Source organism: Lissotriton helveticus, chromosome 6 (assembly GCF_964261635.1).
Source record: "Lissotriton helveticus chromosome 6, aLisHel1.1, whole genome shotgun sequence".
NCBI classification, from domain to species: domain Eukaryota; kingdom Metazoa; phylum Chordata; class Amphibia; order Caudata; family Salamandridae; genus Lissotriton; species Lissotriton helveticus.
The window spans coordinates 1,466,859,518-1,466,886,804 of NC_136067.1; the positions used below are offsets into that span (position 1 = coordinate 1,466,859,518).

At 44.3% G+C, this 27,287-nt stretch overlaps 1 protein-coding gene across 1 annotated transcript in view; it reads left to right on the top strand.

Annotated features, from left to right (window-relative positions):
• RIOX1 (ribosomal oxygenase 1) overlaps positions 1-27,287 on the top strand; it is a 268,462-nt gene that overhangs the window by 16,335 nt on the left and 224,840 nt on the right. Inside the window, exons 2-3 of the mRNA XM_078649274.1 lie at positions 3,333-3,656; positions 4,444-4,589. Of these exons, the coding sequence (XP_078505400.1) occupies positions 3,333-3,656; positions 4,444-4,589 (470 nt within the window). The remainder of the gene's footprint in view (positions 1-3,332; positions 3,657-4,443; positions 4,590-27,287) is intronic.

Sequence of the window (27,287 nt, forward strand, 5' to 3'; positions counted from 1 at the left end):
GGAAAAAACAAATGCCACATTGAGGTTATTGTTATATTTTGAATTGGATCAAAAACTAACTTTTATTAACCAAAATACCACTAAAATTTGTCAATTATAGTTCAGTGAACTAAATGTAACTAACACACATTTCACTGCTTATGACCTCATACATAACATCACTCGTGACATATTAAATTACATCAGTAATGGCATCATCCAACATACTGCTCTTCAGATTACTGAATAAACCCCTAGATCCTTTTAGAAACAATGTTGGTTGGTAAGGATGCACAGACATATACAACATAGATTGAGCATATATACATATGTGCATGTCCAAAATAGAAATTGTTTAGTACTGGAGGCAAGTCTGATTTACTATAGTTAAAGCTATCTGGTGTACAGTTTAACTACCAGTAAACTTTCAAGTGCTTCATTTAAACAAAGTTGAGACCGAGTGCAACTAGTGTGAGTTGCTGACCTATGTTATTAATTGGTTGACCCGTTTTAGCACCTAACCATATCACTTTAACCTTTGTTTATTTTCTGCTTGTAAATTTTGTGACTTATCTTGCACTATTTACACTTTGCATTAAAGAAAATTAAAAAATAAAAACCGCTACCTGATGCGAGTGTGTGTGTGTGTATATATATATATATATATATATATATATATATATAATATATATCAAATTCCGGTAAATCACCAGTCACGCTCATGGGTGGGTCGGAGTAGGGCTCCCGGTCACCCACTATATCCACCAAAGTACTCCATTCAATCGAATAGACGTCTCCGACACTCAGAAGTTGCTGTGTACGCAAATTTAATCAGCTGTCAGTTCCACACAATGACGAAGAGCAGACCCTTCAATAGCTGGTGCATGAAGTGCTTTTTTATTTTATTTCATTAATGCCAGCGCGTCCGCCATGCCGCGTTTCGCCTCGGGAAGAAGCTTGATCACATGACATACTGCTAACCAGGGAGGCAGACTTAAAGTGACCGTGCATGGCAATAGGTGGTAAACCTAGACAAAATACTGTGCAAAGTACGCAAATAAATAAATATTATATCATACGTAAATAAGCCAAATAGCAGCAAAAAATGGGACACAGTGAATATAAAACATCATTATTATATCCATAAATGAGCAATGTGTGGAAGATTAATAAAAGCCATAGTGGCTATTATCGAATTAAAACTTGCATTCCTGCCTACACATTTGTATATATGGGGTCTAAAAAACAATTCATTTTCATGACCTGACCTCTCTTGAATTTATGGGTCCAATTACATAAAGCTGCTGCACAGTTACCGTATCTATGTTAAATTTTATGCATCATGTTGTGGCTGCAAGACACCACTGTCACAGTTGTTTTACAATTGAATATATATATATTATATCCGTAAATCTAGAAAGAGATGCCTCTATAAGAAAAACATCCTACAGAATACACACATGCGAAAAGGGGCTTTTGGTCAGCCTCCTTCTGCCATTGTTCTGTTTGATTGTGATTCGTGTTCTGCTTTAGCATGGAGCAGGGTTTGCCAATCTTTTAATGAGCGCTACTTGTGTTAAAAAAATCATCATGAGCTATTAATAAATTTGATCGGTGTTGTAAAAGTGAACAGATCCGACAAGATAACATTAGTGACACTTTGTGCAGGATTACCAGTAGCGACCTTGGTGCATCAGCACTATTGTAAAAAAAAATTGCTTTGGAATTTAGAATGAATCCATATGAGTAGCACAACAGCCATAGCTGCAGTGCCTGTGGCATCAACTTAATAATATTAAGTCTCCCCAATTCAGCATGATTTATCATTCAAGTACCAACTTTAAAAATATTTTGGAAATTTAGCCATTTTTCTCCTAACATCTGGTAATGAATTCTGAAAAAACGTTCCTTTTTCAAATGTTGCATACATGTATCAATTCGACCAAGCAAAAGCTTCTAATTTAATAAGCTGGGCTGCATAGAGGGGAGCGCATGAGAGGAGCTACTTACTAGTAACTGGAGAGATACCTGTAGTTCACAAGCGTTTTGTTGGAGAAGCCTAGCATAAAGCATGGGGAATGCTTCAGCCTACTTTAGTTATTGGCTTTCTTGCCCTGCGAGTGACGGCATTTTACATGATCACATGCACTTTCATCTCAAAATGTGTGCGCTTCAAAGCTAGGTTAGTGGACCAGTCCTTTAGTTTTACTTTTTCTTCTTGTTTTAGGTCACCTCTTCCTTTCTTTTATTTATTTTGCTTTTAGACCATGCTTAACTTGAGCCAGTGATTTCCGTTACTCCCCACCAGCACTTAATTGTCAACTTCAGTACATATGACAGTCAGACACATGGTGTCTACCTTAGAGACGAGCACAACAGCAGATGTCTATTAATAATTATACATTAAAAACAACTAATACCTGCTGCCCAAGAGATTATTACAGCTTTGGGGGCCTGGAATAGTCTGACTTATCACACTTTTTTGTGGGAGAGTGATGGTTAATAGTTTTGTTTTGGCAGGGGCAATGGGTGTTGCCAGCTCTGGTGGCCTCCTACAAATTTGGCACACATTTTGTGGCGTCCTGCACCTCTCCGCATAGTGCTACCAGGCTGCTTCTTTGCTACTTATTTCATCTGCAGTCTTCAACATCCTGCTAAGCAGCAGCTGCTGAACAGGGCGGCCATTTTTAGAATGGTATTGGCCAAAGTATATCCTTGTTAAAGCATTGTTTCTGGGTTCACATTTAGAAGCATAAGGGCCATCTTGGATGGTAGGGTAAGTGCAAGATGACGATGGTGATGTTTAGGTCGGGGGTGTCTTGGAATGGTGTCCACCATATACCAATGTTTAAGAACCCAAGGATCGACAGCACTTTTTTTTTTTTTTTTACATAATGGCCATTTCCAAACTTTAAAATAATGATAAACTCTGGACAATACAGTTCAAAGATGTCCACCCACTTCTAGTTTTTTTTTATTTTTTTTTATTGCAAGCCATGTTTAAACGGCATGTTTTCATTTTTTTCTTTTTTCTACTTGTTTTAATTGATCCCGCATATGCTTCTTGAGTGTTTGTGTGCTTTTTTGGTAAATAAGTGGGCACATTAATGCAAGTCTGAGTCAGTGGGTGGATGCATGGATGCATGTTTGCAAGGACGAGTCACAAAATGCATGTCTTACGGAGTACCTAAACTCACCAGTGACTGAAAGGGCACCTTTAGTTACAGACCAGACATTGGTTGATTCTGGCAATGCGTGTTTCCACCTGGAAGTATTTGTAAAATTATAAGCAATATAACAAACCTTTCTTGTGTGCTTGCAGGTTGATAACCGTCCATTGTTTTCTATTCAAGGTCAACGGCATTGCCAAACGCAAGGCACGGCAGAGCAGAAGACGAAGAACAAAAAAACTAAAGCTTTTGCTGTCTAAGAAAGAGACTTGCCAAGCACCTGATCTTTTACCACATATTGTTAATGGCCCTGAACTAGAACATTCGGTCGAGGATGAAGTGGAGCAAGTCCCGAAATCCTTCATCGTTCCCTCAACCAGCTTAGCACGCTCATCGAAATCCAACAAGAAAGCAAGAATGAGGCAACTAAATCCTGCCTTATTTAAAAGCATGGAATTAAAGCAAGAGGTGAACGTAACACCTGAAGCTGCAGGCCACAGGTTAAAGGTAATACTACAAACGACATCTTAAAGTGTTCAAAATCTGTCACAGAAATGTTAGTCTGCATCAACCAAACGTAAGACTTGTATTGGGTTGTAAAACCTATTTTTGTGTCTCCAGTAACAAATGTAATTTGGAGTCTGGCATGTGAAAATTCACATTTTAGATATAGATCCCAGTCCCACAGGTTTGTGCAACATCTCCTATTTCAGCTGCCTGCATGTGTGCCCTCTCTGTTTTCCTTCTCCTCAGTTCATTGTCAGTTGCTGTCAGAAGGAGGGAGTTTGACTTACCAGACCTTACGGTCGTTTTGGGTAGTCTTAATAGAACTGGGATGCCAGTGGCTGGTTTAATTCTTTGGCAACGATGTGTTTGTCCAACAGGAAAGATGGTTGAATAGTTCTCAGAAGTCTAGTGTGGAAGAGGTCAGTTTCATGAATTGATGTGAAGTGTTTTGTCCAAGAGCATCAATAAACTCTACTTATTGTGATCTTTCCTAGATTTGTGAATACAATGGGGTACTTGCATGCTAATTAATAAGGTGAACACTTCTTGAAAAAACTGAGCGTGGGATCAAATTAACAATAACTAACTAAAGAGATATCTAATATCACTTTACATTTGCCATTGCAGTTGTTATATGTTCAGCCATAAGAGCAAGCTTTATTATTTAATTCTAAAACAACACCAGGAGGCAAAAATCTAGCCCTTATTGTAGAATTGTTGAGCCTGCGCAATTTGATGGAATTCATGTTACCACTTTCAAACAAGATATTATCTTACATTCTTGCAGAAACCTAGAGAGAGCGTGCAGAAGCATGTTGGTCCTTCCCTGGAAACGGTCTTCCAAGGTCTGGGAGCGATTCAGAACAGCAGAGAGCGTGCTGCTAAGCTCTTTGAGTGGATGATTTCCCCCATTTCACCCAAGGACTTCTTCAGGTAGGGCTCCTTGCGCACCACTAAAGAAAAGATTCAAAGAATCCTATTTACCGAAATCGGATGTATAACATAAAATAAGGTAAAGGGAACACCCTTATTTGTTTTTAACTTCGTTAAATAAGCTCCAGTGTTAAACATTATAGCTTTAAAAAAAGTAGAGGGAATACCCTAATTTTTTCAATTTTTCGTCACAAACGTCCTTTGTCCCATCTGGTTTTGAGCAACTTGCAGTAATTTATTGTTTTTTATAAAGCACCGTCAAGTCTCAAAACATTTTATCAGTTTATAGTATACCTTATGAATCTGTGGGGGTGCTCTTAAACCATATTAATTTAAAACGCTGTACTGTGTTGAAAAATAAGCAAATACAAAATTGCATTAGCGTTTCAGGCATTGGAAAGGGTATGAAAGAGTTCGAATATGATACTTGGCCCTGGCACCCACCAGGATAACAGTTATTTATTGCCCCTCCTTGATTTTTACGATTTAATCTTCACCATATTATTATTATTATTATTAAGGAATTTTATATAGCGCACAGATACCCCAACGGGGTGTCCCGGCGCTTCTGTGAGAACTGATGCTGTGTCTGACTCAGATGGTACTGACAGAAGAGAAAGGTTTTTAAAGCTCTCCGGAAGGGGAGTTCCTCCTGAATGGTCCGGATGGACATAGGTAGCTTGTTCCAGTGGGAAGAGGCACAGACTTGGAATGTTTTTCCCCCAGAACGAACTTTTTTAAATTTGGGGGTGGAAAGAAGATGTTTAGAGCTTGATCGGAGAAGTCTGGTCTTGCTGTATGGACGGAGGCAGGAGGATAAGTATGCAGAACCCTTTCCCTTGACAGCCCGGTGAGCTAGGGTGAGTGCCTTGACTTCCGCCCTTTTGTGAACGGGGAGCCAATGCAGCTTATGCCGGTGGGGAGTAATATGTTCACAAAGGGGGAGGCCACAGACCAGTCGAACTGCAGCATTCTGGACTGTCTGGAGACGCCGTTGGAGGCCCAAGGAGAGACCAAAGTACAGTCCATTAGCGTAATCCAGATGGGAGGTGATCAAGGCCTGCACAATGGTTTTCCTAGTCTGGCTGGGGAGGAAATTGATGAACTTTTTCATCATCCGCATCTTAGAAAAACAGGCCGCGGATACAGTCTGGATTTGTTTTTGAAAAGAGAGGTTGGTATCCCAAATTACCCCGAGATTTTTAACTGAGTCTTTGGGTGAGGGGGGTGTGCTCAATTCTAGAGGCCACCACAAGTTAGAGTCCAGGGGCTGGCGTTAAGCCGGAGGGAGTTGTTATCCATCCAGCTTGCGATGTTGCGAAGGCAGCTTTTCAATGGGTCAAAGGTGGATTGGGATGGGGAATCGTATGAAAACAATAGCTGTATATCATCAGCGTAAGAGGTGGCCTTGATACCGGATTGAGCAATGATCTCGGCCAAGGGGGAAAAATAAACATTGAATAGAAGGGGGCTCAGAGAGGAGCCCTGAGGGACTCCCCACCTGAGAGGGCGACTATCCGAGGTAAATAGGGGTGTGAATACTGCCTGTGTCCGATTGGACAGAAAGGAGGCAAGCCATTCCAAGGCCTTGCCTTGTATGCCTTTTGCCTGCAGACGGTCAAGGAGGACGGGGTGGGAGACGGTGTCGAATGCTGCCGACAAGTCGAGCAACACCAACACCGCTCTAGATCCCTCGTCCACCTTCCATCGGATGGCGTCGGCCATCTCAATGAGGGCGTACTCGGTGCTATATCCGGGCCTAAATCCGTGCTGTGAGTTGTGGAAGGCACCGTTGGTTTCCAAGAAGCTACCCAGTTGCCGTTGTACAAGTTTCTCAAGCACTTCGCTGGTGCCGGGAGCAGGGAGATGGGTCGGTAGTTAGCAGGTTCGGTAGGGTCTGCATTCGCTTTTTTGAGTATGGGAACCAATCTGGCGTGTTTCCAAGAGTCGGGGTAGATTCCTTTCTGGAGGGAATCGTTCCAGATATCATTTAAGATGGGATTTAGCAGGGGGGAAAGGGATTTATACTGTTTTGCCGGCACGGGGGTCCAGGGGGGAACCAGATTTGCATTTACGTAATTCTGCCAGCGAGTGTTCCGGGGTAATCACCACAAAATTAGAAAAAAACATGTGTGGGGTTAGAGCTGACTGTACCAGGGTCGAGATTGTCAGAATTAATCTTGCAGGGAAAGGAATTCTGAATAGTGGCAATCTTGTCTTCAAAGTAATTAGATAGACGGTCGCAAAGGAACTGGGACACCGGAGTTTGACTCTTGAGGGCAAGTGGGTCAGTGAAGGTTCGGACAGTATTGAAGATCTCTTTTGAGGACCCTTGTGCCCGGGATATTTTCTCCTCTAGATGGGTTCTTTTGTGAACTATGGTTTTCTTTCTGTACTCCTTAAGGGCGGCTTTATATATGAGTTTGCTGTTAGGAGAGTAAGATTGTCTCCAAATTCTCTCAAACTGTTTACAGGCCGATTTACATTTGCGGAGTTCATCCGAGTACCTCGGTGCAGAGGGAGTGGCTCTTGAGGATTTAATAGGTCTGATAGGGGCTAGGAGGTCAATAGCGGAGGTGATCCAAAGGTTGAAGTTAGTCAATCTGCTGTCTAGATCTGTGGCTTCCTCGGGGGCGGGTGAGGAGAGATGAGTGGCTACATTCCCAGGGGAGATCATCCTCGAGTTGCGGCCCAATGGATTGGACGGGGGGCTCGATCGATCCTGATGGTAGAAGGAGATGGTGAAAGGGATCACTTAGTGGTCGGACCAGGTTACAGGGATGGGACCACTTGTGGAGATATATGTTAAATTGGTGCAAATAAGGTCCAAAGTGTGTCCTGCCTTATGCGTGGGCCCGGAAATTATTTGGTTTAGCCCACCATCTGATAGAGTGGATAGGAAATTGGCGATGGTGGGGTCTTCACCATTATAAACGTGAAGGTTGAAATCCCCAATGAGGGAGAAATTGGCATAGCGGGAAGAGGCTTGTAAGGCATAATCAAGAAGGGCCGGAAGATGGGTAATTTTAGATTTGTGGGGCGGTAAACTAATAAACCGGAGTATGTACAGTTAGCAGCTAATTTGATACAGAAAGGTAATGCCTCGATACACTCTATTTGGGCATAGGAGAAGGAAGAGATGGACCAGATAGATCTATAGATAATGGCCACACCTCCACCGGGGTGGGTTTTCTGTCCGTTGGCACACACGATCTTGTACTCTGGCGGAATGGCAAGGCAGAGGGCAGGATTGGATTCTTCCCCTAGCCAGGTTTCAGTAAGAAAAAGAAGGTCCCACTGGTTGTCCTCTAACGATTAAGCTACATCTAGGGAGTGTTTCACCAGTGAGCGACAGTTAATCAATCCAGCTTTAATAATAATTTTCTTGGGGGCTGGAGAGTGTCGGGGGCAGACTGTAGGAAAAGGCATGGAGGAAGAGAGTTGTTGTCTCTGTTTTGTACACTACAGGGTTTATAGGGTAGTGACGAGGGGTCGGTAGAGGAGGTATGCGCGTACGAACAAGTTTTTAAGTCGAGATGAAGTAAAGCTTCCCTACTATAGGAGATGGTAGTAGAGGGGCAAAGTGGAACAGAGATCTGGCTCGTCGCGGCCGCGTCCTGGTCGCGGACGGGCGCAGACGGGCAGGACTCTGGCACGACTCCGGCGCGGGTCAGGCGCCCCCGCATTGCGCGTCTGCTGCGCGGAGGCATGGACATCCCCTTTTATGCGCAACTAGAGCGCTGTGAATCCCACCCACACACAAGATGGCCGCCGCTTTTCTATGCCCGGGACCGGCTCCACAGCGTCAATGCTCGGCTGGGAGTGGCCCGGGGCAGCGGGAAAGAGGGGGAACGAAGTGGGAGATTAAAGCTTATTAAATCAAGCTAATTGACTTAGCATTGCAGAGGAGTAAATAAAACGCCGATTTTGCAATTTTAAAACAGGTAAAAACAGAGCAACACTAGATAACACAGCCTCCCGGCTTCCGCCTCAGGAGGTGCTCAAGCAATCACATAATTTTAACTACCAAGAGTGTCATAGTTTTGGGAAGAACAGCTTTACATATAATAGTACACAAAGGGACCCATTATTAGTGGGTCAGAAAATGGTACGGTATCACTCCTGAGCTGTCATCCCCTTAAATATACTCTTACATGCATATCAGAAACTCTGGAAGTTGGCACTAACCCTGAGGAACGCCTAGAAAGTGGAGAATTTTCAGGCATTGAGGAAAACTTAATTTGGGTTGTACATCGGAACAACGCAGGGAAATACTTTGCATGACTTAACCCCACATTATAAATATATATGTCCAGTAACCTTCCCAAAAGAAAGTCTGAGGCCACTTAGGGGGAACACATCGGAGAATCTTTATTGCTGCAAAGCACAATGGCGCGGGCGGGCGTATGCATTTCAGCCATGTGGCCTCCTCAGCGCCCAGGTTGAAATACAGGAGATAAATGCGCCACTCAACAGGTCTGCCCCACCTCGTTCAGGTGAATGCTATGGTTAGCTCCTCCCCCTAGCCGTAATCAGTGTCACCTGCTCGGGTTCTCCATTGTGGTGATATATATATATATATATATATATATATATATATATATATATATATATATATATAGTGAATATATATATATATAGATATACAAACAAAGTCCTGTGAGACTGGCTCACCGCGCGTGTCTCTCCTCCAGGTACAGATCTCTCAACACCAAAATTCAGTGAGATAAAGTGCTTTATTTTCTCCTCACCATCAGCATGACGCGTTTCGGCTGTGAAACCACAGCCTTGATCACATATATAGATATATATATATAGATATATAGATATATATATATTTATATATATATATTAGTAGTTATAGTTAGGATTGATTTCCATAGGGAAATCGCAACATCCTATTGGGAATAACTTTGGCGCCGGTTGACGAATCTGCTTGAATTTTTCAGCAACTTTGCCTCGCGGCGCTCCGGTCCTTCTCTGAAAGTTTGGGGGGGGGGATTCGTCAAGCGGGGGCCGAGATAAAAGGGGGGTCCCAAAACGTGTTTCCCCCATGTTAATTTCCATAGGGCGGTCGGTCGCACTTTTAGCTCCAACGGCTGAATGGATTTTCACCAAACTTGGCAAAATTGTAGGGACTGGTAGCCCGATGTGCCTTTGCTATGTCTCAAGATATGTGCTCCAGAGTATTTTGAGTAATTTAGGTTCAAAAAAATTTATATATCTATAGCCGCGCCCCGGTACGCGCACCGGGGAGCGTTCCGGGCGCGCCACGCGACTTGCGCACGGGAAGCTGATTGGCTCTCGGGTGTCTGTAAACATTCGAAACAGTCCGCAGCGGCCGCCATCTTGTGTCTCGGTAGGATCGAGACACAAGAGGTGGTAAAAAACAAAGGGGGAAATGACCAAAAGGGGGCAGGGTAGACCCCCCTGACCTCCTAGGTTTGATGTGGGGGCCATAAAAGGGTCCCTCGGGTAAAAAAAAAAAAAATCGATTTTTGCGGGGGGAGCGCCCAGTACGCGCACCGGGGAGCGCACTTTGGTGAAAAAACAATAACAGACTTCTTTACAAATGTAGCATTTTTGAATACATTGGAGGTAGTTCTTTTTCATTTTTTTAAGAACACAGCTCTTTGATGAGAATTGGAGGTAGCTCTGAAAAGAACTTTTGTTTTTCTTCTTTTCTTTTAACAAAAACGAAAACAGGGAACTGGAAACAGCTCAACAGGAGCCAAAAAAAAAAAAAAAAATTAGTCCTGGGGATAGCAGCGGTGGTTCTCGAGAGCTCGAACCATGAGTGTGACACTTTGCTCCCCATAGCAAAGAAGATGGTCACATTTTCGGCATTTTAATATAGCCTGATTAAAAGCAGGCTGAATATTTGGTATCATCTTGTGGTAAATATTTTAGTAATTTACCTTGATCTGAATTTCTAGACAATATCAATAAGTTCAAGTATGAAGAGCAGAGTCCGTGGTGGTTCGAATTCAGGGTCTTTATTCAGTAACTCGAGTTAAGGGAGAGCTCCGTCATCTGAGGAGGATCGGAAGAATCTCTAACTTTATTCTCAGAACATACAGTATATATAACAGAAAAAGAGGAAGGAGCTTCCCTTCAATGCATGCCCGGATCGTATGTTGAAATAGAACAGAAGTCATGTAGGCCCGGATCATATGTGGCAATAAAACAGAAGTCATGACCATAAAAGGAGGCAACGTCGTGAAAAGGGGGCACATGGTAGAAGAAATAAGGCTGAGTCATGATTCAGAATGAGGAAGCACAAGAGAGGCAAAGGTGTGAAGAAATAACGCTAGGCTGGTTCCTTAGATAAGAGAGAGAGGGTTGTGACAGGATGTCTGTTTGTCGTGTTTCAGCATTCAGGAGCTCTTCTTCTCGGAATTGGTTGTCGTGGTTTAACAGAACGGGGGCTATTTCTCGGAATAGGTCTGATTATAGGGAAATAGTTACAGATGGGGGGTCTTGTTCTCGGCGTTGGCTTGACCACAGAAATGTACGGTTTAACTGAGAAAACTGGTTCTCGGAATCGCCCTGAGCATAAGGGTGTCATTTTGACCTTTTTGGGGAAGGAGAGTGCGTGTGCAACTTCGTGAGGTGCATGATCAGCGCGTGATCGGTTCGTGCTCGTGTGCTCGTGTTCTCGTGTGTTCGTGTTTTAGCAAGATGGGCTCGGGGACGTGACTGAAGAGGGTGTATGATGGGACATAACTGTACGATAAATAATCATTTTCCACATTCCCTCCTTGTCCCATAATATACCCTTCTAAAACTCTTTGCCTTTTCTAATCCACTTCTATACTCATTAGGCCGTTTACTTGTTCCTGCAACATGATTCTTTCCTTCTTTTTCTTTCTGGACTGGGTTTTTGGAATACAGGCAGTGGCACAGGAACCACAGAGTGCTGGACTGCACTGAATACAGAGGCAGCAGGTAAAGAGAATGGCTAGAGCGAGACCTATGACTGTAAGTGCCTTCCATCCCCATGAGGAAAGGAGGCCCCAGAGCCAACCTGTCCGGGACCAGGCACCAGTGTCTGCATCTAGTTTTCTGGAAAGTATATGAAGGCGGGAAATAGCAGAATACACTGATGGTGCATTGTCTGGGATAAATACACAGCAGCTGGACCCGATCAGTTCACATACACCACCACAGTTAGCCAGTATGATATCTAAGACCATACGGTTCTGTAACGTCATGAGTCTGTCGGCAGCCATCTCAGCAGTGATGTTACTTAATGCACCAGCTGTTACGTTTATGGCTCCCTGGACTACACGAGTCAGTTGTCTTATGTGGCGGCTATTGATCATAGGCCCCCAGAATGGGATGATTCCTTTAAAGAAGTCGCCGGCCTCTTGGTCCGCTGTATCTTCAGCATCTATGGCCCCCCTTCGCCGTCTATTAATCACGGACGGAGGGTCACTGAGATGATAATCTGCTGGGGCGGTGTAGGTAGGGGGAAGGAGAAATGCAATGTAGCATTTTCCGGACCAGCCTTGAGGTAGCCAAGTGCGTGCGTGAGGTCCACAGATAAAGTATGTGTTGGGGGCAGTGGTTATCGTTGGGAAATTAGGATCAGGTAAGGTGTACGTCTTGTTACATTCACTATCTCCCATTTTCTGACCCTTGCCCTTTCCTCTTATACAGAATAAGCCCTTATGGGACACGGCCCATCCTCCCTGGTCTGCCTGTCTCGTCTGGGCTGAGAATGTTTCCCTAAAGGAGGTAGTATCATTAAAGAGGGAATAACTGGTGTTTTCATTATTGTCTGCTCGTCCTCATGTAGTGGTAAGTGTTATCATTCTTCCTACGGCACGTGCTGTCTTTGTCTTTATCTCATTCCAGGTACTAGTGTTCTTGATCTGGGTCTCAGGAATGTTTCTAACAGAGGCGGAGAATATCATAGAGAGTGCATAGGTAGATCCAGCATAGCCGAAAGGGGGAGGAATAAAAGGCATTCCTCCATGTACGGAGTGTGGCATTAGGCCGCAGACCCAACAATTGGTCTTGTTAATTACTAGTTGATGTTGATGGAGTGCGGTGATGAACGTGTTATTGAAGAATTCATTTTGTCTGCTCTTGAGGTGTGGAGGAAGATCTATGTATGAATGCATAGCAGTGTTGTTCAAAGGCGTGGGGGAAGATGGTGGGAAAGCTAGATGAAGGAACCAACCTAGACAAGCCATGATGCAGAAAATGAGAATGAGGATGGAGAGGAGAAAAGAGATCTTGTTTTTAAACAAGTTTGCACAAAGAGTCTTTATCTTCATGATTTTGGCTGCTTAGTCTTTGAGAGGAAAAAATGCACCAGAATCAGGACTCTTCCCAGCAACCGCTTCACCAAGCGTCCGTCTTGGGCTTAAATAGCCACTGGCAGGCCGGATTCAGATGCAATGTCTCAAGTCAGTGGGGTAGGATCGCAGCCGCGATTTGTACTCTTCTTGGGGTAAAAGTTCAGGAAGGGGTAAAACAAAGTTTGTCGTTTCAGTGTCTTTAAAGTCTGTTTTTTCAGTGTCTCTGGTCTCAGGATCAGCAACAGTGTCCGGAGTTGGACCGTAGAAGGGTTTGCAGTGGGAGACGTGGAGCCAGCCTTTTCGTCCCTCGACCTTGATAGCGGTCCTCGTCGTCAGCAGCACCAGCTTGGGGGACGTCCACCTTTTCTCCAGAGGGCTGGTTCGATCAAAATTTCTGACGAGCACCCATTGACCAGGCTGAAGGGAGTGCTCGTCGGAGGTGGTCTTGTCTGGAAAAGCTGCAGCCACCTGTGAACGGCAAGAACGTAGTGCAGACATCAAAGAAGCCTAGTAATCTGTCAGTACATTTGCATCAATGTCAATTATCTTTTTAGGAGATGGTACACCCCAGATATTCGGAGGCCTTCCAAAGGTGACCTCGTAAGGGGACAGGCCTGTCCGGGAATGTGCCACCATTCGCATATAGAAGAGGGCAACCGGAAGGGCTGTTACCCAGTCTATTTACTTGTCAGCACAAATCTTCGCCAACTTCGTTTTTAATGTCTGGTTGTGTCGTTCAACTAAGCCTGCTGCTTGGGGATGCCTAACACAGTGGAACTTCCAAGTGTATCCTAGCAATAAGGAGACAGCCTCCATCAATTTGGAGGAGAATGGTTGTCCGTTGTCAGAGTATATAACTCTTGGCAACCCATATCGAGGGAAAAATTCCCTTACCAATTGCTTGGCAGTCATCTGGGCACCATAGTCTGGGACAGGGTATGCTTCGGTCCATCGGGTTAAGGTACAGACTACTACGAGGACATACTTATATCCCCGACATCTCTCCATCTGTATGTAGTTCATTTGTAGGACTTCGAAGGGGTGATCAGGAGGATGGAACCCTCCTTGTTCAACTGAGATACTTTTCCCTGGATTGAACTGACAGCAAATCATACAGGTTCGCACTTTTTGTTTGGCTGCTGCGCGCAGATGCTTGTTGTGCCATATCAAATTCAGACTGTCTAACATTCCTTTTTCTCCTAGATGGGCGGGACCATGGGCAGTTTCTATCATTACGGGAACCATTAGGTCAGGGAAGAACCATTTGGACTTATCCTTTGTAACCCAACCTTGATCTGTATGTGAACCTCCCTCCTCTTCCCATTTTTTCTTTTCGGTCTCTGTGGCTTGGTTTTGGATGTCCACTACATCTCTGGTGGGGTCGACAACTGGACAGATAGTTCTGGTGGTGGTTTCGGTGTTAAGTGTTTTTGTCTCAGCAGCATGTTTAGCTGTGGCATCTGCTAGAGCATTACCTCTGGTGATAGAATCTGTGACCTTGGTGTGTGCTTTACATTTCAGTATGGCTACTTCTGTGGGTCTGTGTATTGATTCTAGTAGCTGGAGAATAAGATCTCCATGTTGGATTTTTGTTCCATGAGAGGTTAGGAAACCTCTCTCTCTCCATAGGATGCCAAAATTATGAACTACCCCGAACGCATATTGTGAATCGGTGTAGATATTGACTCGTTTTCCTTTGGACCATTCACATGCTTGGGTAAGAGCTATTAGTTCTGCTGCTTGTGCTGAATGTGCAGATATTCTGGCGGCTAAAAGGACTGAATTTTCAGTAGTGACAGCATAGGCTGCTGGAAGTTCGCCTGATTGGAGGCGCATACAGGAACCGTCTACAAACAGTGTGTGTTCTGGTGTACTTAGAGGGACGTCTGTAAGATCAGACCAGGGTTTTGTGACTAGTTCGACTACCTCTAGGCAGTCATGAATCTGATTATCAACTGGGACAGCAGGTAGTAGCGGAGCTGGGTTGAGGATATTGCATCTTTTGATGATGATGTGGGGTTGGAACAGAGTGACTTCATAGCCTGTAAGGCGAGCTATGGTCAAGTGTTGTGCTTGTGTCCTATTCAAGAGTAATTCTACTGCATGGGGGACTTGTACTTCCAGAGAGTGTCCTAGTACTATGGAGTCACTTTGTCGTATTGCTAGAGCTGTAGCTGCGACAGATTTCAAACTGGCAGGCAAACCTTGTCCAACAGGGTGAAAAATAAGCACAGGGACGATGTTTGTTGGCTTGTGTTTGTGTGAGTACTGACAAGGCTGTACCTTCCCGTTCTGTGACAAAGAGGACAAAAGGTTTGGCATAATCAGGTGTAGCTAGGACAGGTGCAGAGCATAATGCTTGTTTGAGGGTGTCAAAAGCAAAAGTATGATCAGGTGTCCATGGCAGTGGGGAAGAGGTTGTGGTTGTTAGCTGTATCAGAGGTTTGGCCAAGTATGCAAACTGGGGAATCCATTGTCTACAGTAGGACGTGAGGCCAATAAAGGCACGGACTTCCTTCTGTGTCTTGGGTACAGGAATGTTAACAAGCATTAGAAATGCAATCGGGCTCGGATTTATTTGAGTTTGAGCTAATGGCATTGTAAATGCCAATGTATTGTTGCTATGTGTTATGGAGTGTGTTCATGTGGTGTGTACTGCCAGTGATCTCCTTGTGAGTGTGAGAATATTGCACCGTTACTGCCTGTGATGTCCTTCTTGTGAGTGTGAGAAGCTTGCACCTCAGCTGCCTGTGGTCTCCTTGTGAGTGTAAGAAGCTTGCACAGCTGCTGCCTGTGAGTATGAGAAGATTGCATTGTGCATCTCTGTGCTGTGCCTGTTCTTTGTAAGGGACTCTTGCTCTGTTGCTGCTGCTGCCTTGGCACAGTACCTGCTGTGAGTGTGTAAGGGAAGCTTGCACCTCTGCTGCCTGTGGTCTCCTTGTGAGTGTAAGAAGCTTGCACTGCTGCTGCCTGTGATGTCGTTCTTGTGAGTGTGAGAAGCTTGCACCACTTGCTGATGTAGACTGCCCCATACCTGTGTGAGTGATGCTTGCAGTGATGCAAACTGCCCTAAACCTGTGTGTGAGATGCTTGCAGTGATGCAGTCTGCTCGGTACCTGTTGTGTGAGAAGCTTGCACCAATGCATTCTGCTCTGTACCTGTGGTGTGTGAAGCTGATGCAGCCTGTCCTGTACCTGTTGTGTGTGAAGCTTGCACTGATGCAGTCTGCTCTGTACCTGTTGTGTGCGAAGCTGGCACTGATGCAGACAGCACTGTACCTGTTGTGTGCGAAGCTTGCTCTGATGCAGCCTGTCCTGTACCTGTTGTGTGTGAAGCTTGCACTGATGCAGCCTGTCCTGTACCTGTTGTGTGTGAAGCTTGCAGTGATGGATACTGCTCTGTACCTGTTGTGTGTGAAGCTTGCACTGATGTAGACTGCCCCATACCTGTGTGAGTGATGCTTGCAGTGATGCATTCTGTTCTGTACCTGTTCTGTGTGACGCTTGCACTGATGCACCCTGTGCTGTACTTGTGCCTGAAGCTTGCACTGATGCAGCCTCTACTGTACCTGTAGTATCTGAAGCTTGCACTGATGCAGTCTGCTCTGTACCTGTGGTATGTGAATCTTGCTCTGATGCAGCCTGTCCTGTACCTGTTGGGTGCGAAGCTTGCACTGATGCAGACTGCACTGTACCTGTTGTGTGCGAACCTTGCACTGATGCAGTCTGCTCTGTGCCTGTGGTATGTGAAGCTTGTACTGATGCAGACTCTGCTGTACCTGTTGTGTGCGAACCTTGCACTGATGCAGACAGCACTGTACCTGTTGTGTGCAAAGCTTGCACTGATGCAGACCACTGTACCTGTTGTGTGTGAAGCTTGCACTGATGCAGACAGCACTGTACCTGTTGTGTGCGAAGCTTGATCTGATGCAGTCTGCTCTGTGCCTGTGGTATGTGAAGCTTGCACTGATGCAGATAGCACTGTACCTGTTGTGTGTGAAGCTTGCACTGATGCAGACAGCACTGTACCTGTTGTGTGTGAAGCTTGCACTGATGCAGACTCTGCTGTACCTGTTGTGTGCGAACCTTGCACTGATGCAGACAGCACTGTACCTGTTGTGTGCGAAGCTTGCACTGATGCAGACAGCACTGTACCTGTTGTGTGCGAAGCTTGCACTGATGCAGTCTGCTCTGTGCCTGTGGTATGCGAAGCTTGCACTGATGCAGCCTGTCCTGTACCTGTTGTGTGCGAAGCTTGCACTGATGCAGACTGCGTCGTACCTGTTCAGTATGCGAGAGTGCGACTTGCGCTGCTGGGCCTCTGCGGTAGCTGTAGGTGTGTGTCAGTTGAATTGCTGCTGCCTGTGCAATACCTCACCTATGTGTGTTTGTATGTAACGTGTGCACTCGTCTCCGCTGCATATGGTGTTGCTCCTAGTTCATGCGAGGAACTATGCAATTCTGCCTGCCCCAGTTGTACCGCACCCCTGCTTTCAAGTGTAGTTGTGCTTAATTTCCTAACCAAGGAATCCTACTGCCGCCGTGTGGCAGGATGAGAAACTGTTTTCAAACAACAAAAGCGGTGTAGTGTTCATTCTGTGCTCCGTCAGCTGTTTGTGAAACCACGACCACGGAAGCCATGTTCTCCAATGTATTATTTGGCCATTCGTGGGCGCACGCGAGGAGCCTCGAGGTTGGGTTCGAAGCGCCTCCCTCCATTATCCGATGGCCTATTGAAAAGATGCGGACATGACATTGTGTTTAGATTGCACTTATATAGCGCTTTCTACCCCTGACGAGGCGTCAGTCACGCTCCCTGACCCGTGCACCATGCTTACACCACTCCGGTATTTTGTGCAGCGCTGTCCAACCAGCGCCAGGCACCCGAGATGCCCTCCCTTGTAACCAGCATTAAAACTGTTGGGATTCTATTTATAAATGTATGCAATGATCCTTATCAGATATAAACCACACATTCATGAGTATGAACTTGTACTTGTCACTGCACAGCATCGAGGCGATGCAGAGACCTACGTTAAAGAATGCATGTTTTTATAAATATTCAGCCCTACAGTGAAACGGACATAAGGGAACAGAAATGTTGCTTTAACGAGCTGTGCGCCACCAGTTCGTTAGTGAGCTGAACACTTTACATATGCCAATTGATAAAAAAAAATCAAACTATGACCGAATCAACAAGAATATTCAGCAAAATTAAGCACACTTCAAGAAAACATTCAACACTTCCTATAAAAAGCAAGAACTACAGTGTGGACGAGCATGTATGAGTCATCTTCTGTGAGCCTCGCCTGCTGCCTCTCGTCATTTAACATTGAACGCGCTCACCGCTGTGAACGCGTTCGCATCATCTGGCTTGCATTACACGGGCACTCTGACAGCTCGTAATTAAGATTAATCACTCTGCCATGCTCGTTCTCGCACACAAAATGCCACATCGGGCACGCGTACATTACTTACAGCCTATCACTTCAAGGCTACTACATACACAGCACAGGGAAGACGAATCACTGACCAGATGCCAGAAAACGCAAAGGAATGTGTGGAATTCCTCTCACCAAGGCCCTAAGGATACTTCTTCTTTTTTTTCTTATAACATTAGGATCTCGAAACTCCTCCCCCAGGGGGAGGAGTCCGAGCCCTAAAAATGAGTTGAATTCTTTTAGGTGTGAGTGCCCTACCCTCCTTTGACAGCAGGTGCCCTAGGTAGGCCACCTGCTGTAAACACAATTGTAATTTTGAGGGTGACACCTTGTGGCCATGCTGTGCAAGGAACATTAGGACAATTCGTGATGCTTGTTCACATTCCGGTTCGGAGCGTGCAGTGATCAGTAGGTCATCGACATATTGTAATAATGTAGTATTGGTGGGCAGAACAATGTCGTCTAACTGTCTTTTAAGTGCCTGACTGTAGATACTGGGGCTTTCTGTATATCCTTGGGGAGCTCTTGTGAAACAGAAGCTACGACCTTGTAAGGAGAATCCGAATAGGTACTGACTGTCTTGGTGGATCGGTACACTGAAGAAAGCATTCTTCAGGTCGATTACAGTGAAATGTGTAGCCTCAGGATCTATGGCTGTTAACAGAGTACTGATGTCTGAGACCACGGGGTATTGTGGTACTACACATTTGTTGAGTTCACGTAAGTCAACCACGAGTCTGTAGACTGGTGGCGCACCGTCATCAGCTTTCTTTCGGACTGGCAGAACTGGCGAGTTACATATGTTGGAAGGTACTTCTCTGACTACTCCTTTTTGTTTCAGGTCATCAATAATTTGGATAAGGGCTTGTTCTGCATCTGGAGGTAATTTGTACTGACAGACACGGGGTAGGACAACGCCTTCTTTCAATGTCACTAGGTGTGGTGTAATATCCATAAATCCTACGTCTGTTGGATCAGTAGCCCACAATGTGACGGGAATGTCTCTTAGTCTTACATCTAGTTCTCTTGTGGTGAAATGGCCTTTAAAATCTCGGAGGAATAGTCGGACTCCTTCCGGGGAACAACATATTATAGCACCTAGTTCTTTTAGTGTCTGAATGCCAAGGAGATTCTTGGGACAGGATTTTGTAAGCACTAAGTCGGTGGAAGTTTTAAGAGGACCAACTTGAAGTGATATTGGTTCAGAAACTTGATTGATGACAGGTGTACCTGAAAAACCCAAGGAAATACTATTTGAGCCAGAGAGGGGTACCTTAGGAACTTCATTGTGTTGCACTGTCGTCCTACTAGCCCCGGTGTCGATCAGAAATGTTGCTTCTTTACCTAGGAGTTTAGCATGTACATAGGAACCCTCTTGGTCAACCGGGACCGGGATCAGTGGACGACTATCGTGTTCCTCCCAGCTGTTTCATGAAATTGTGGGGAATTCAGGACAGGATGACACTGGATACTGATAGAGTTGGGTAGTAGGTTTTGTATCAGTTGGCGGAGCAGAAGGTCGAGGGGGATAGTTACGAGGTTATGTCTTCCCAGTGGCAATATTATGTTGTAATACTGGACAGTCACGCACAAAATGACCTGGCTTTTTGCAATAGTTACAAGTAACTTTTTCCTGCGATACTTGGGGTTGTTTAGGAGTCTGTTGGATCGTATTAGTCTGTGATACCAATACTTTCATTTTAGTATCCTTTGTCCTTTTCTTTTCTTGATCTTGTTCGTCTCTAATTCTATTTTGATGATATTGGAGCATCTGAAGGGCTTGTGAAGGAGAGCTTGCTTGCCAAGTACTCTCTACCTTCAGTACTTTCTAATCGTCGGTAAAGCATTTTCTACAAATTTGGAGACAAATAGTCGACACTAGGCGTCTCCACCTGAGGAGAGACCACTGTTGATTAGAAAACATTTCTCCAATCTGGTATAATAGTCCCCTATATCCTCGTCTGGTTTCTGTTTGCATGCAGAGATAGCGTCCCAATCTTCCTTCTTAGTGGTTAGTAACTGAGATAGTATTTTAGGGAGACAGCGAGGGAGTTCCTGAAATAGGGGTCCTAAGCCTTGTCCAGGATTGCTAGTAATGTCTTCTTTCTCTAATTCCGTCCATGTTACCTTTTTCCCTTCAATCTCCCAGTCCTTTCCCTTTAGTTTGTCATACGTTCCCTGTGGTAATAGGACCTTGAGTAGAATATTGAGGTCCTTGTAAGTAAAGGAACCCATTTGGAGGATATCCTTGAGTTCCCTATGGAAACCCGAGGGATCCTTTTCATGAGAAGGGACCATTTTCTTCATTTCTAGTATCTCTAGTTTTGTCAGAGGGGTGTAAACAAACGTTTGTTGTAACTTTCCTGCGGAGTCTGCTACGGGGTGTACTTCTCGGAGAGGGAACTGTCCTTGGTCATATTGATGGGCATTTATATCATAACTGTCTGTAAAGCACTGAACATATCGCTGTCGTAGGTCAAGGAAAATATTTAGAAACTCTTGTCCCCTGGCCAACCATCTCTCTTCTAAACAGTCCCGTAAGAGAGAGTGTAACTTTTTAGGCGGGCAACCAGTGTCTTCGTACATTGTAATGAGATGTTGAACCATATAGATGCTGGCTAGTCTTTGAGAAGTTAGAGGGATTGATAAAAACATTTGGGCAACTATATCAGGGCCATATATAGAGTATTGAGATACCCAATGTGTGCTTGATCTAGCGAGTTCTTTTTCTTGTGTGGTGAGTGGAGGCTCGTCGTCCATCCAATCATCTAGGGCTTCTTGTGTTCGTTGGAACAACTTATCTGTGGGGGCTGACAATTTCTTAGTTTTAAGTTTGAATTGTCCATTATGTTGAGAACGAGGGATACGGGTACGTACTGCACCGTGAAAAGAAGTTCCTTCTCCCCTGTCTTCGTTTGTACTTTCATTCTCTGTTTCCTGGGTATGGGCATCTTTTTGATGATAATCAGAAACCTTACTCGTGAAGAGAGGAATAAAGAGATCTATTTCTTTTATTTTATTATAATTTCCTGCGACTACTGCTTGATCTAGTTGTAACAAATCATCAGGAACTCCTTTTCCTACGCTAGCTATCATTCTGATAAAACAAGTGATCATGAATCGTGAGAGGCATTCTTTATGTGCTATGGGTCTATTTTTAATAGCTTCCTGTAAGGTTTCTAAGTTTTCTCCTGTTCGGAGAGCCTCGTAAATTTTATTTAGGCAATTTGTGACATTTGGCACTTCTTGTAGACCTTCTAGAGTCTCTCGTAGGCGAAGAGAGATGTTTGCTTGTGACCCTTCCCCTGGGGTTGGGTCATAATCGCACTCTAACATAGGTGGAGTTTCGCTTGAGGTGTCAGGAGTGGGTTCGGTCTGGGCGACTATTTGTCTGGCTATTATCTGATTGGTATAAGCAGGAGGAGGTTCCATTAAGTAAGTAGTAATAAAATCATCGGTACGGGAGAAACCTTAGGACGTGGAGGTGCTGTAGGGACACTAGAATCTGAGCTAACCTCGGACCCTATTTTCGGTGAGAGGACAGGGTATATACCTGTCGCAGAGGCCGAGGCCTCCCTTTTCTTTTGTTCAAAACTAATATCATCGTTCTGATCCTGTAACTTTTTCATCTTACTTTCTTCTGACATTCTCTTTGCTTTCTCAACTTTCCCTTGCTCTTTCTGTTCCCTTCGATGTGCTTCTTTTTGCCATATCTCAACGCTTTCTAACATCGAAGGTCTTGCCTTCTTTTCCCAACACCTTTTTTCAACCGCCATAATACAATTCAAATCCCATGTGCTACTCTTTGGCCATCTGATCGCAACGTCTAAATCTTTAGTATAACCTTCCCAAAGATCCAAATACAAGATGGCACCAATCCCATGTTTAGGATACATAAAGTAACCAGGAGTATCCTTCGGGGGGACTGGTACAGATTGTTCCAGTAACCCCTTCCGGGTACCCAGTTTACACAGTTTAGAGAACAAGGGCATTGTATCAAACACAAACAAAGATTTTATACTTGAAAAAAACTCGATATACTCTGAGTATCAGAGTACAAACATACCGTTTTCTAGAAACCTAGAACCCGTCTTTACCGTGCTCTGAAAAATCAGAACCCATCTTTACCGTGCTCTGAAAACTCAGAACCCGTCTTTACCATGCTCTGAAAACTCAGAACCCGTCTTTACCGTGCTCTGAAAAGATCCGAACCCGTCTTGATACACTCCCAGCAGTACTCACCGAGGTGCAGAGAACTTGAAGATCTGGACACTTGTTTACGCAGCGCTCGTGGACAGGGACTGGTCGGGTTTCAGACGACCTCGGACTCTGCAATCTTCACAGGTTTCGGGCTCTGGGTCGAGACTTCCGCTTTCGTCCTCACCGCCTCGTATGGATGTCTAGGCCGTGGCTCGGTCCCTCTTCGACACGAAGGAGTTCATGCAGGAACACCCTGCAGTGTGCACTTGGAAGTCCGTCGATTTTTTGAAGAGACCGGTCTAGGTCCGCATCACCGGCGTGTGGGGAGAAAGGGAAGTCCCTAATCGGGTGCCAATTTGCTGTGGTAAATATTTTAGTAATTTACCTTGATCTGAATTTCTAGACAATATCAATAAGTTCAAGTATGAAGAGCAGAGTCCGTGGTGGTTCGAATTTAGGGTCTTTATTCAGTAACTGGCGTTAAGGGAGAGCTCCGTCATCTGAGGAGGATCGGAAGAATTTTTAACTTTATTCTCAGAACATACAGTATATATAACAGAAAAAGAGGAAGGAGCTTCCCTTCAATGCATGCCCGGATCGTATGTTGAAATAGAACAGAAGTCATGTAGGCCCGGATCATATGTGGCAATAAAACAGAAGTCATGACCATAAAAGGAGGCAACGTCGTGAAAAGGGGGCACATGGTAGAAGAAATAAGGCTGAGTCATGATTCAGAATGAGGAAGCACAAGAGAGGCAAAGGTGTGAAGAAATAACGCTAGGCTGGTTCCTTAGATAAGAGATGGGGGTCGTGACAGGATGTCTGTTTGTCGTGTTTCAGCATTCGGGAGCTCTTCTTCTCGGAATTGGTTGTCGTGGTTTAACAGAACGGGGGCTATTTCTCGGAATAGGTCTGATTATAGGGAAATAGTTACAGATGGGGGGTCTTGTTCTCGGCGTTGGCTTGACCACAGAAATGTACGGTTTAACTGAGGAAACTGGTTCTCGGAATCGCCCTGAGCATAAGGGTGTAATTTTGACCTTTTTGGGGAAGGAGAGTGCGTGTGCAACTTCGTGAGGTGCATGATCAGCGCGTGATCGGTTCGTGCTCGTGTTCTCGTGTGTTCGTGTTTTAGCAAGATGGGCTCTGGGACGTGACTGAAGAGGGTGTATGATGGGACATAACTGTACGATAAATAATCATTTTCCACAATCTCCTGCTCACGCCGACGCACAGAAGGTGTTGCTCCACCGGTAGAAGTAGAGCCACCATCCCTGGGAGCCTCTCGTGCCAGAGCCCTGACACTCTCCCGTGCATAGTTCTGGGGATGTTTCCTTGACACGTGGCGTATCATCGTCCAGTTCCCGAAGCTGTATTTTTTTCTGGGATTTCCTCTCGATAAGATGGTGTGGCATATTTGACACTCCACCTTTGGAGCATTTACCTTCTTCTCCCCCTCTGGAATTTTGAAAAATTTCCAAATGAAATGTTCCTTCATAGTTCGGTCAGGAACCTCCTCATCAATGAAATCCTCAGTCTCATCACTGCTGCTGGATGGTCTTGCAGCCATGATAACAGAAGTAAATATGACACAGGTGCCAAAAGCAGGTCTTGCACTCACAAAAGTGAAACAAGAAGTGAAGGAAATGGGTGGGGAGTTCAGTCTTTGTAAAAAAAAAAAAAGTTAGGAACCAATGAAAAGTGTTATTTTCAAATCACATGATCTGGGATTTCATCATTTGGAAACCAAAACTGATCTGCACCAATGAAAAGTGTTATTTTCAGATCATATGACCCGACGCGCTTACGCTACGCGCCCCGGGGCGCGCAGCGTAAGCGCGTCAGGACGTTGCGTGATCGTATGCGCTCGCTTGCTTCCGGGTGCGCTTACGCAGTGCGTCATATGACGCATCACGCGTCTACGCCATACGTCACGATGTTGTTTTCGTTCGCGGGAATAGCGCTCCCGGGATGCTCCCCGGTACGCGCCCCGGGGCGTGCCGTAATATTGCGCTTACCCGTGCGTTCACCGGTACGCGCCCCGGGAGCGCCCGGGGTTAAAAATAAAAATAAATAAATAAATAAAATAACATATTTATACAATATAAAATTCGTTTTAAAATTTTTCACTTTCTATACCTATAAAGATTTGCTATTAAAAACCCATTGAAATTCACTGAAAAAACCAAAGGTTTCACACCAGTTATAGTTAGTAATTAGCATTAAAAAAACCTATTAAACTCACTGAAAAAACCATAGGTTTCACACCAGTTATAGTTAGCTGGAAGTTTTACTGGCATAAAACCAATGAAATTCCCACGTTATAGTTAGTTGGACTCACTATAACTTGCGCGTGCAATGCACTGCTGATGACGTCACATATTACATCACTCATGACATGGTCAGTGACATCACTCATGACATCACTGATGACACCATCCTTTTGACAGACTGACAGACCTCCTTTCACTGTAATGTAACCCTTGAAACACATATTCAAAAATAGAAACTAAAATTTAAAAAAAAATGGAGATACCAGTTACAACAACCAATTCAATAATTCCACCATCTATATACACATCCACTCATTCACCAACAGTTCTATATAGTCACTCATACATATACTCAATCATCATATGTACTGATACACCTATACATCCTGTTACACACCGACAGTCATCCAAAAGATACTCTCACACATACTCACACATGCAAATAAACTATTGAACATCCATTTATTTGCATATACAGCTATACACACACTACCACTTTACTTCTAAGGAAACTTACTCATACTTACTCTCTTAAACAATCACTTATAGAAACACATACTAATTTAAACAGGAACTCTTACAATCCCTCACTCTCACATATACTCACTTATATACATCAATATTCAAATATACTAGATTAAAACATATGTAGTTACTGATAAAGACACTAGTGAGACAGTCATTCACTCACTAACACACACATATATACACTCATCCACCCATACAGTCCTGCACATATGCTGTCTTCAAAACACATGCAAAGAGAGAGTCAGTCATTCATGCATCTATGTGCTAAGTAATACCCCCACCAAACCATACAAACACTCATACTGATACTAAGAACAACATCTAATAACCCATATACATACACATGTACCTACTCCCCAACCCATGCAGCCACTTATACACAAAGTGAAACACTAATCCATATATTTAAATATTTAAACATTACTCACTAATATATGTATTCACTAAGATATTCAATAACATATACATATATAACACATATTTATTTTTCAGAAAGACACACATTCACTGGATGGTGTCATCAGTGATGTCATGAGTGATGTCACTGACCATGTCATGAGTGATGTAATATGTGACGTCATCAGCAGTGCATTGCACGCGCAAGTTATAGTGAGTCCAACTAACTATAATGTGGGAATTTCATTGGTTTTATGCCAGTAAAACTTCCAGCTAACTATAACTGGTGTGAAACCTATGGTTTTTTCAGTGAATTTAATAGTTTTTTTTTAATGCTAATTCCTAACTATAACTGGTGTGAAACCTATGGTTTTTCCAGTGAATATATAGATATATATATATATATATATATTTCACTGAAAAACCATAGGTTTCACACCAGTTATAGTTAGCTGAACATTTTACTCATACAAAACCATTGAAATTCCCACGTTATAGTTAGTTGGACTCACTATAACTCGTGCGCCCGCAATCCACTGCTGATGATGTCACATATTACATCATTCATGACATGGTCAGTGACATCACTGATGACATCACTGATGACATCTCAAATCACAGGAAAGCACCCACGTACGTGCCGCGTAAGCACCCCGGAAGCGCTCCGGAGCGCGTAGCGTGAGCGCGTAGCGTAAGCGCGTCAAGCCATGTGACCTTAAAATAACACTTTTCATTGGTTCAGAACATTTTTTTTCCAAATATTGAGAACCCCACCCATTTATCTCACTATTGCTTTGTACTTGGAGAGAGCAAGAGGTGTTCTGTGCATTATCTGCTTCTCAAAGTTTTCTGATCTACAGCAATGGCTGCAAGGGAGTCATCCAGCAGTGATTCTGAAGGTTTTTTGCCCGAGGACCCTCCTCAGCCCAAAGTAAAGGACCACTTCATCTGGAATTTTTTTTCCATCCCTGAAGGAAAAAAAAAAGGTTAATGCTGCTAAGGTAACCTGCAAAATATGTGGCACTACTTTATCCAGAGGCAATCCTAACAGGAAATATAGCTTTGGAAATGCCACTTTAATTAGGCATGTCCAACGAAGACACCCAAATAATTTTGCCAGGGAGAGTGTCGGGGACCTGGCACGGAATGCACCAAGAGATGGCGGCAGCACCTCCACTGGTGCCTTTGCAAATGGTGAGAGGATGCCGGTTTTGTGGGGAACAATGGAAGCAGCGCGGGAGAGCGCCCTGCTGCACAACCCACTGGGGTGTAAATTTGAACATTGGAACTGCTACGTTGAGCACACTGGTGCAATACTGGAACCACGAGTACCATCAGGCCACTGAAGTGGCCACGCCCACATGGGCGGGATTCCATCAGGTGATAAGTGGTTCCAAAAATTAATCGTGCAATTTCCTGACAGTCCTATGCCTATGAGGAAGTGCTCATTGCACGAAACGCGTCAGGCAGGACAGACATTTGGTTGTATGCTGTGTCTTCGCTCACGCTGCTTGCCCCCTGAAATAAATGTGGCTGAATGGAAATCCTTTCG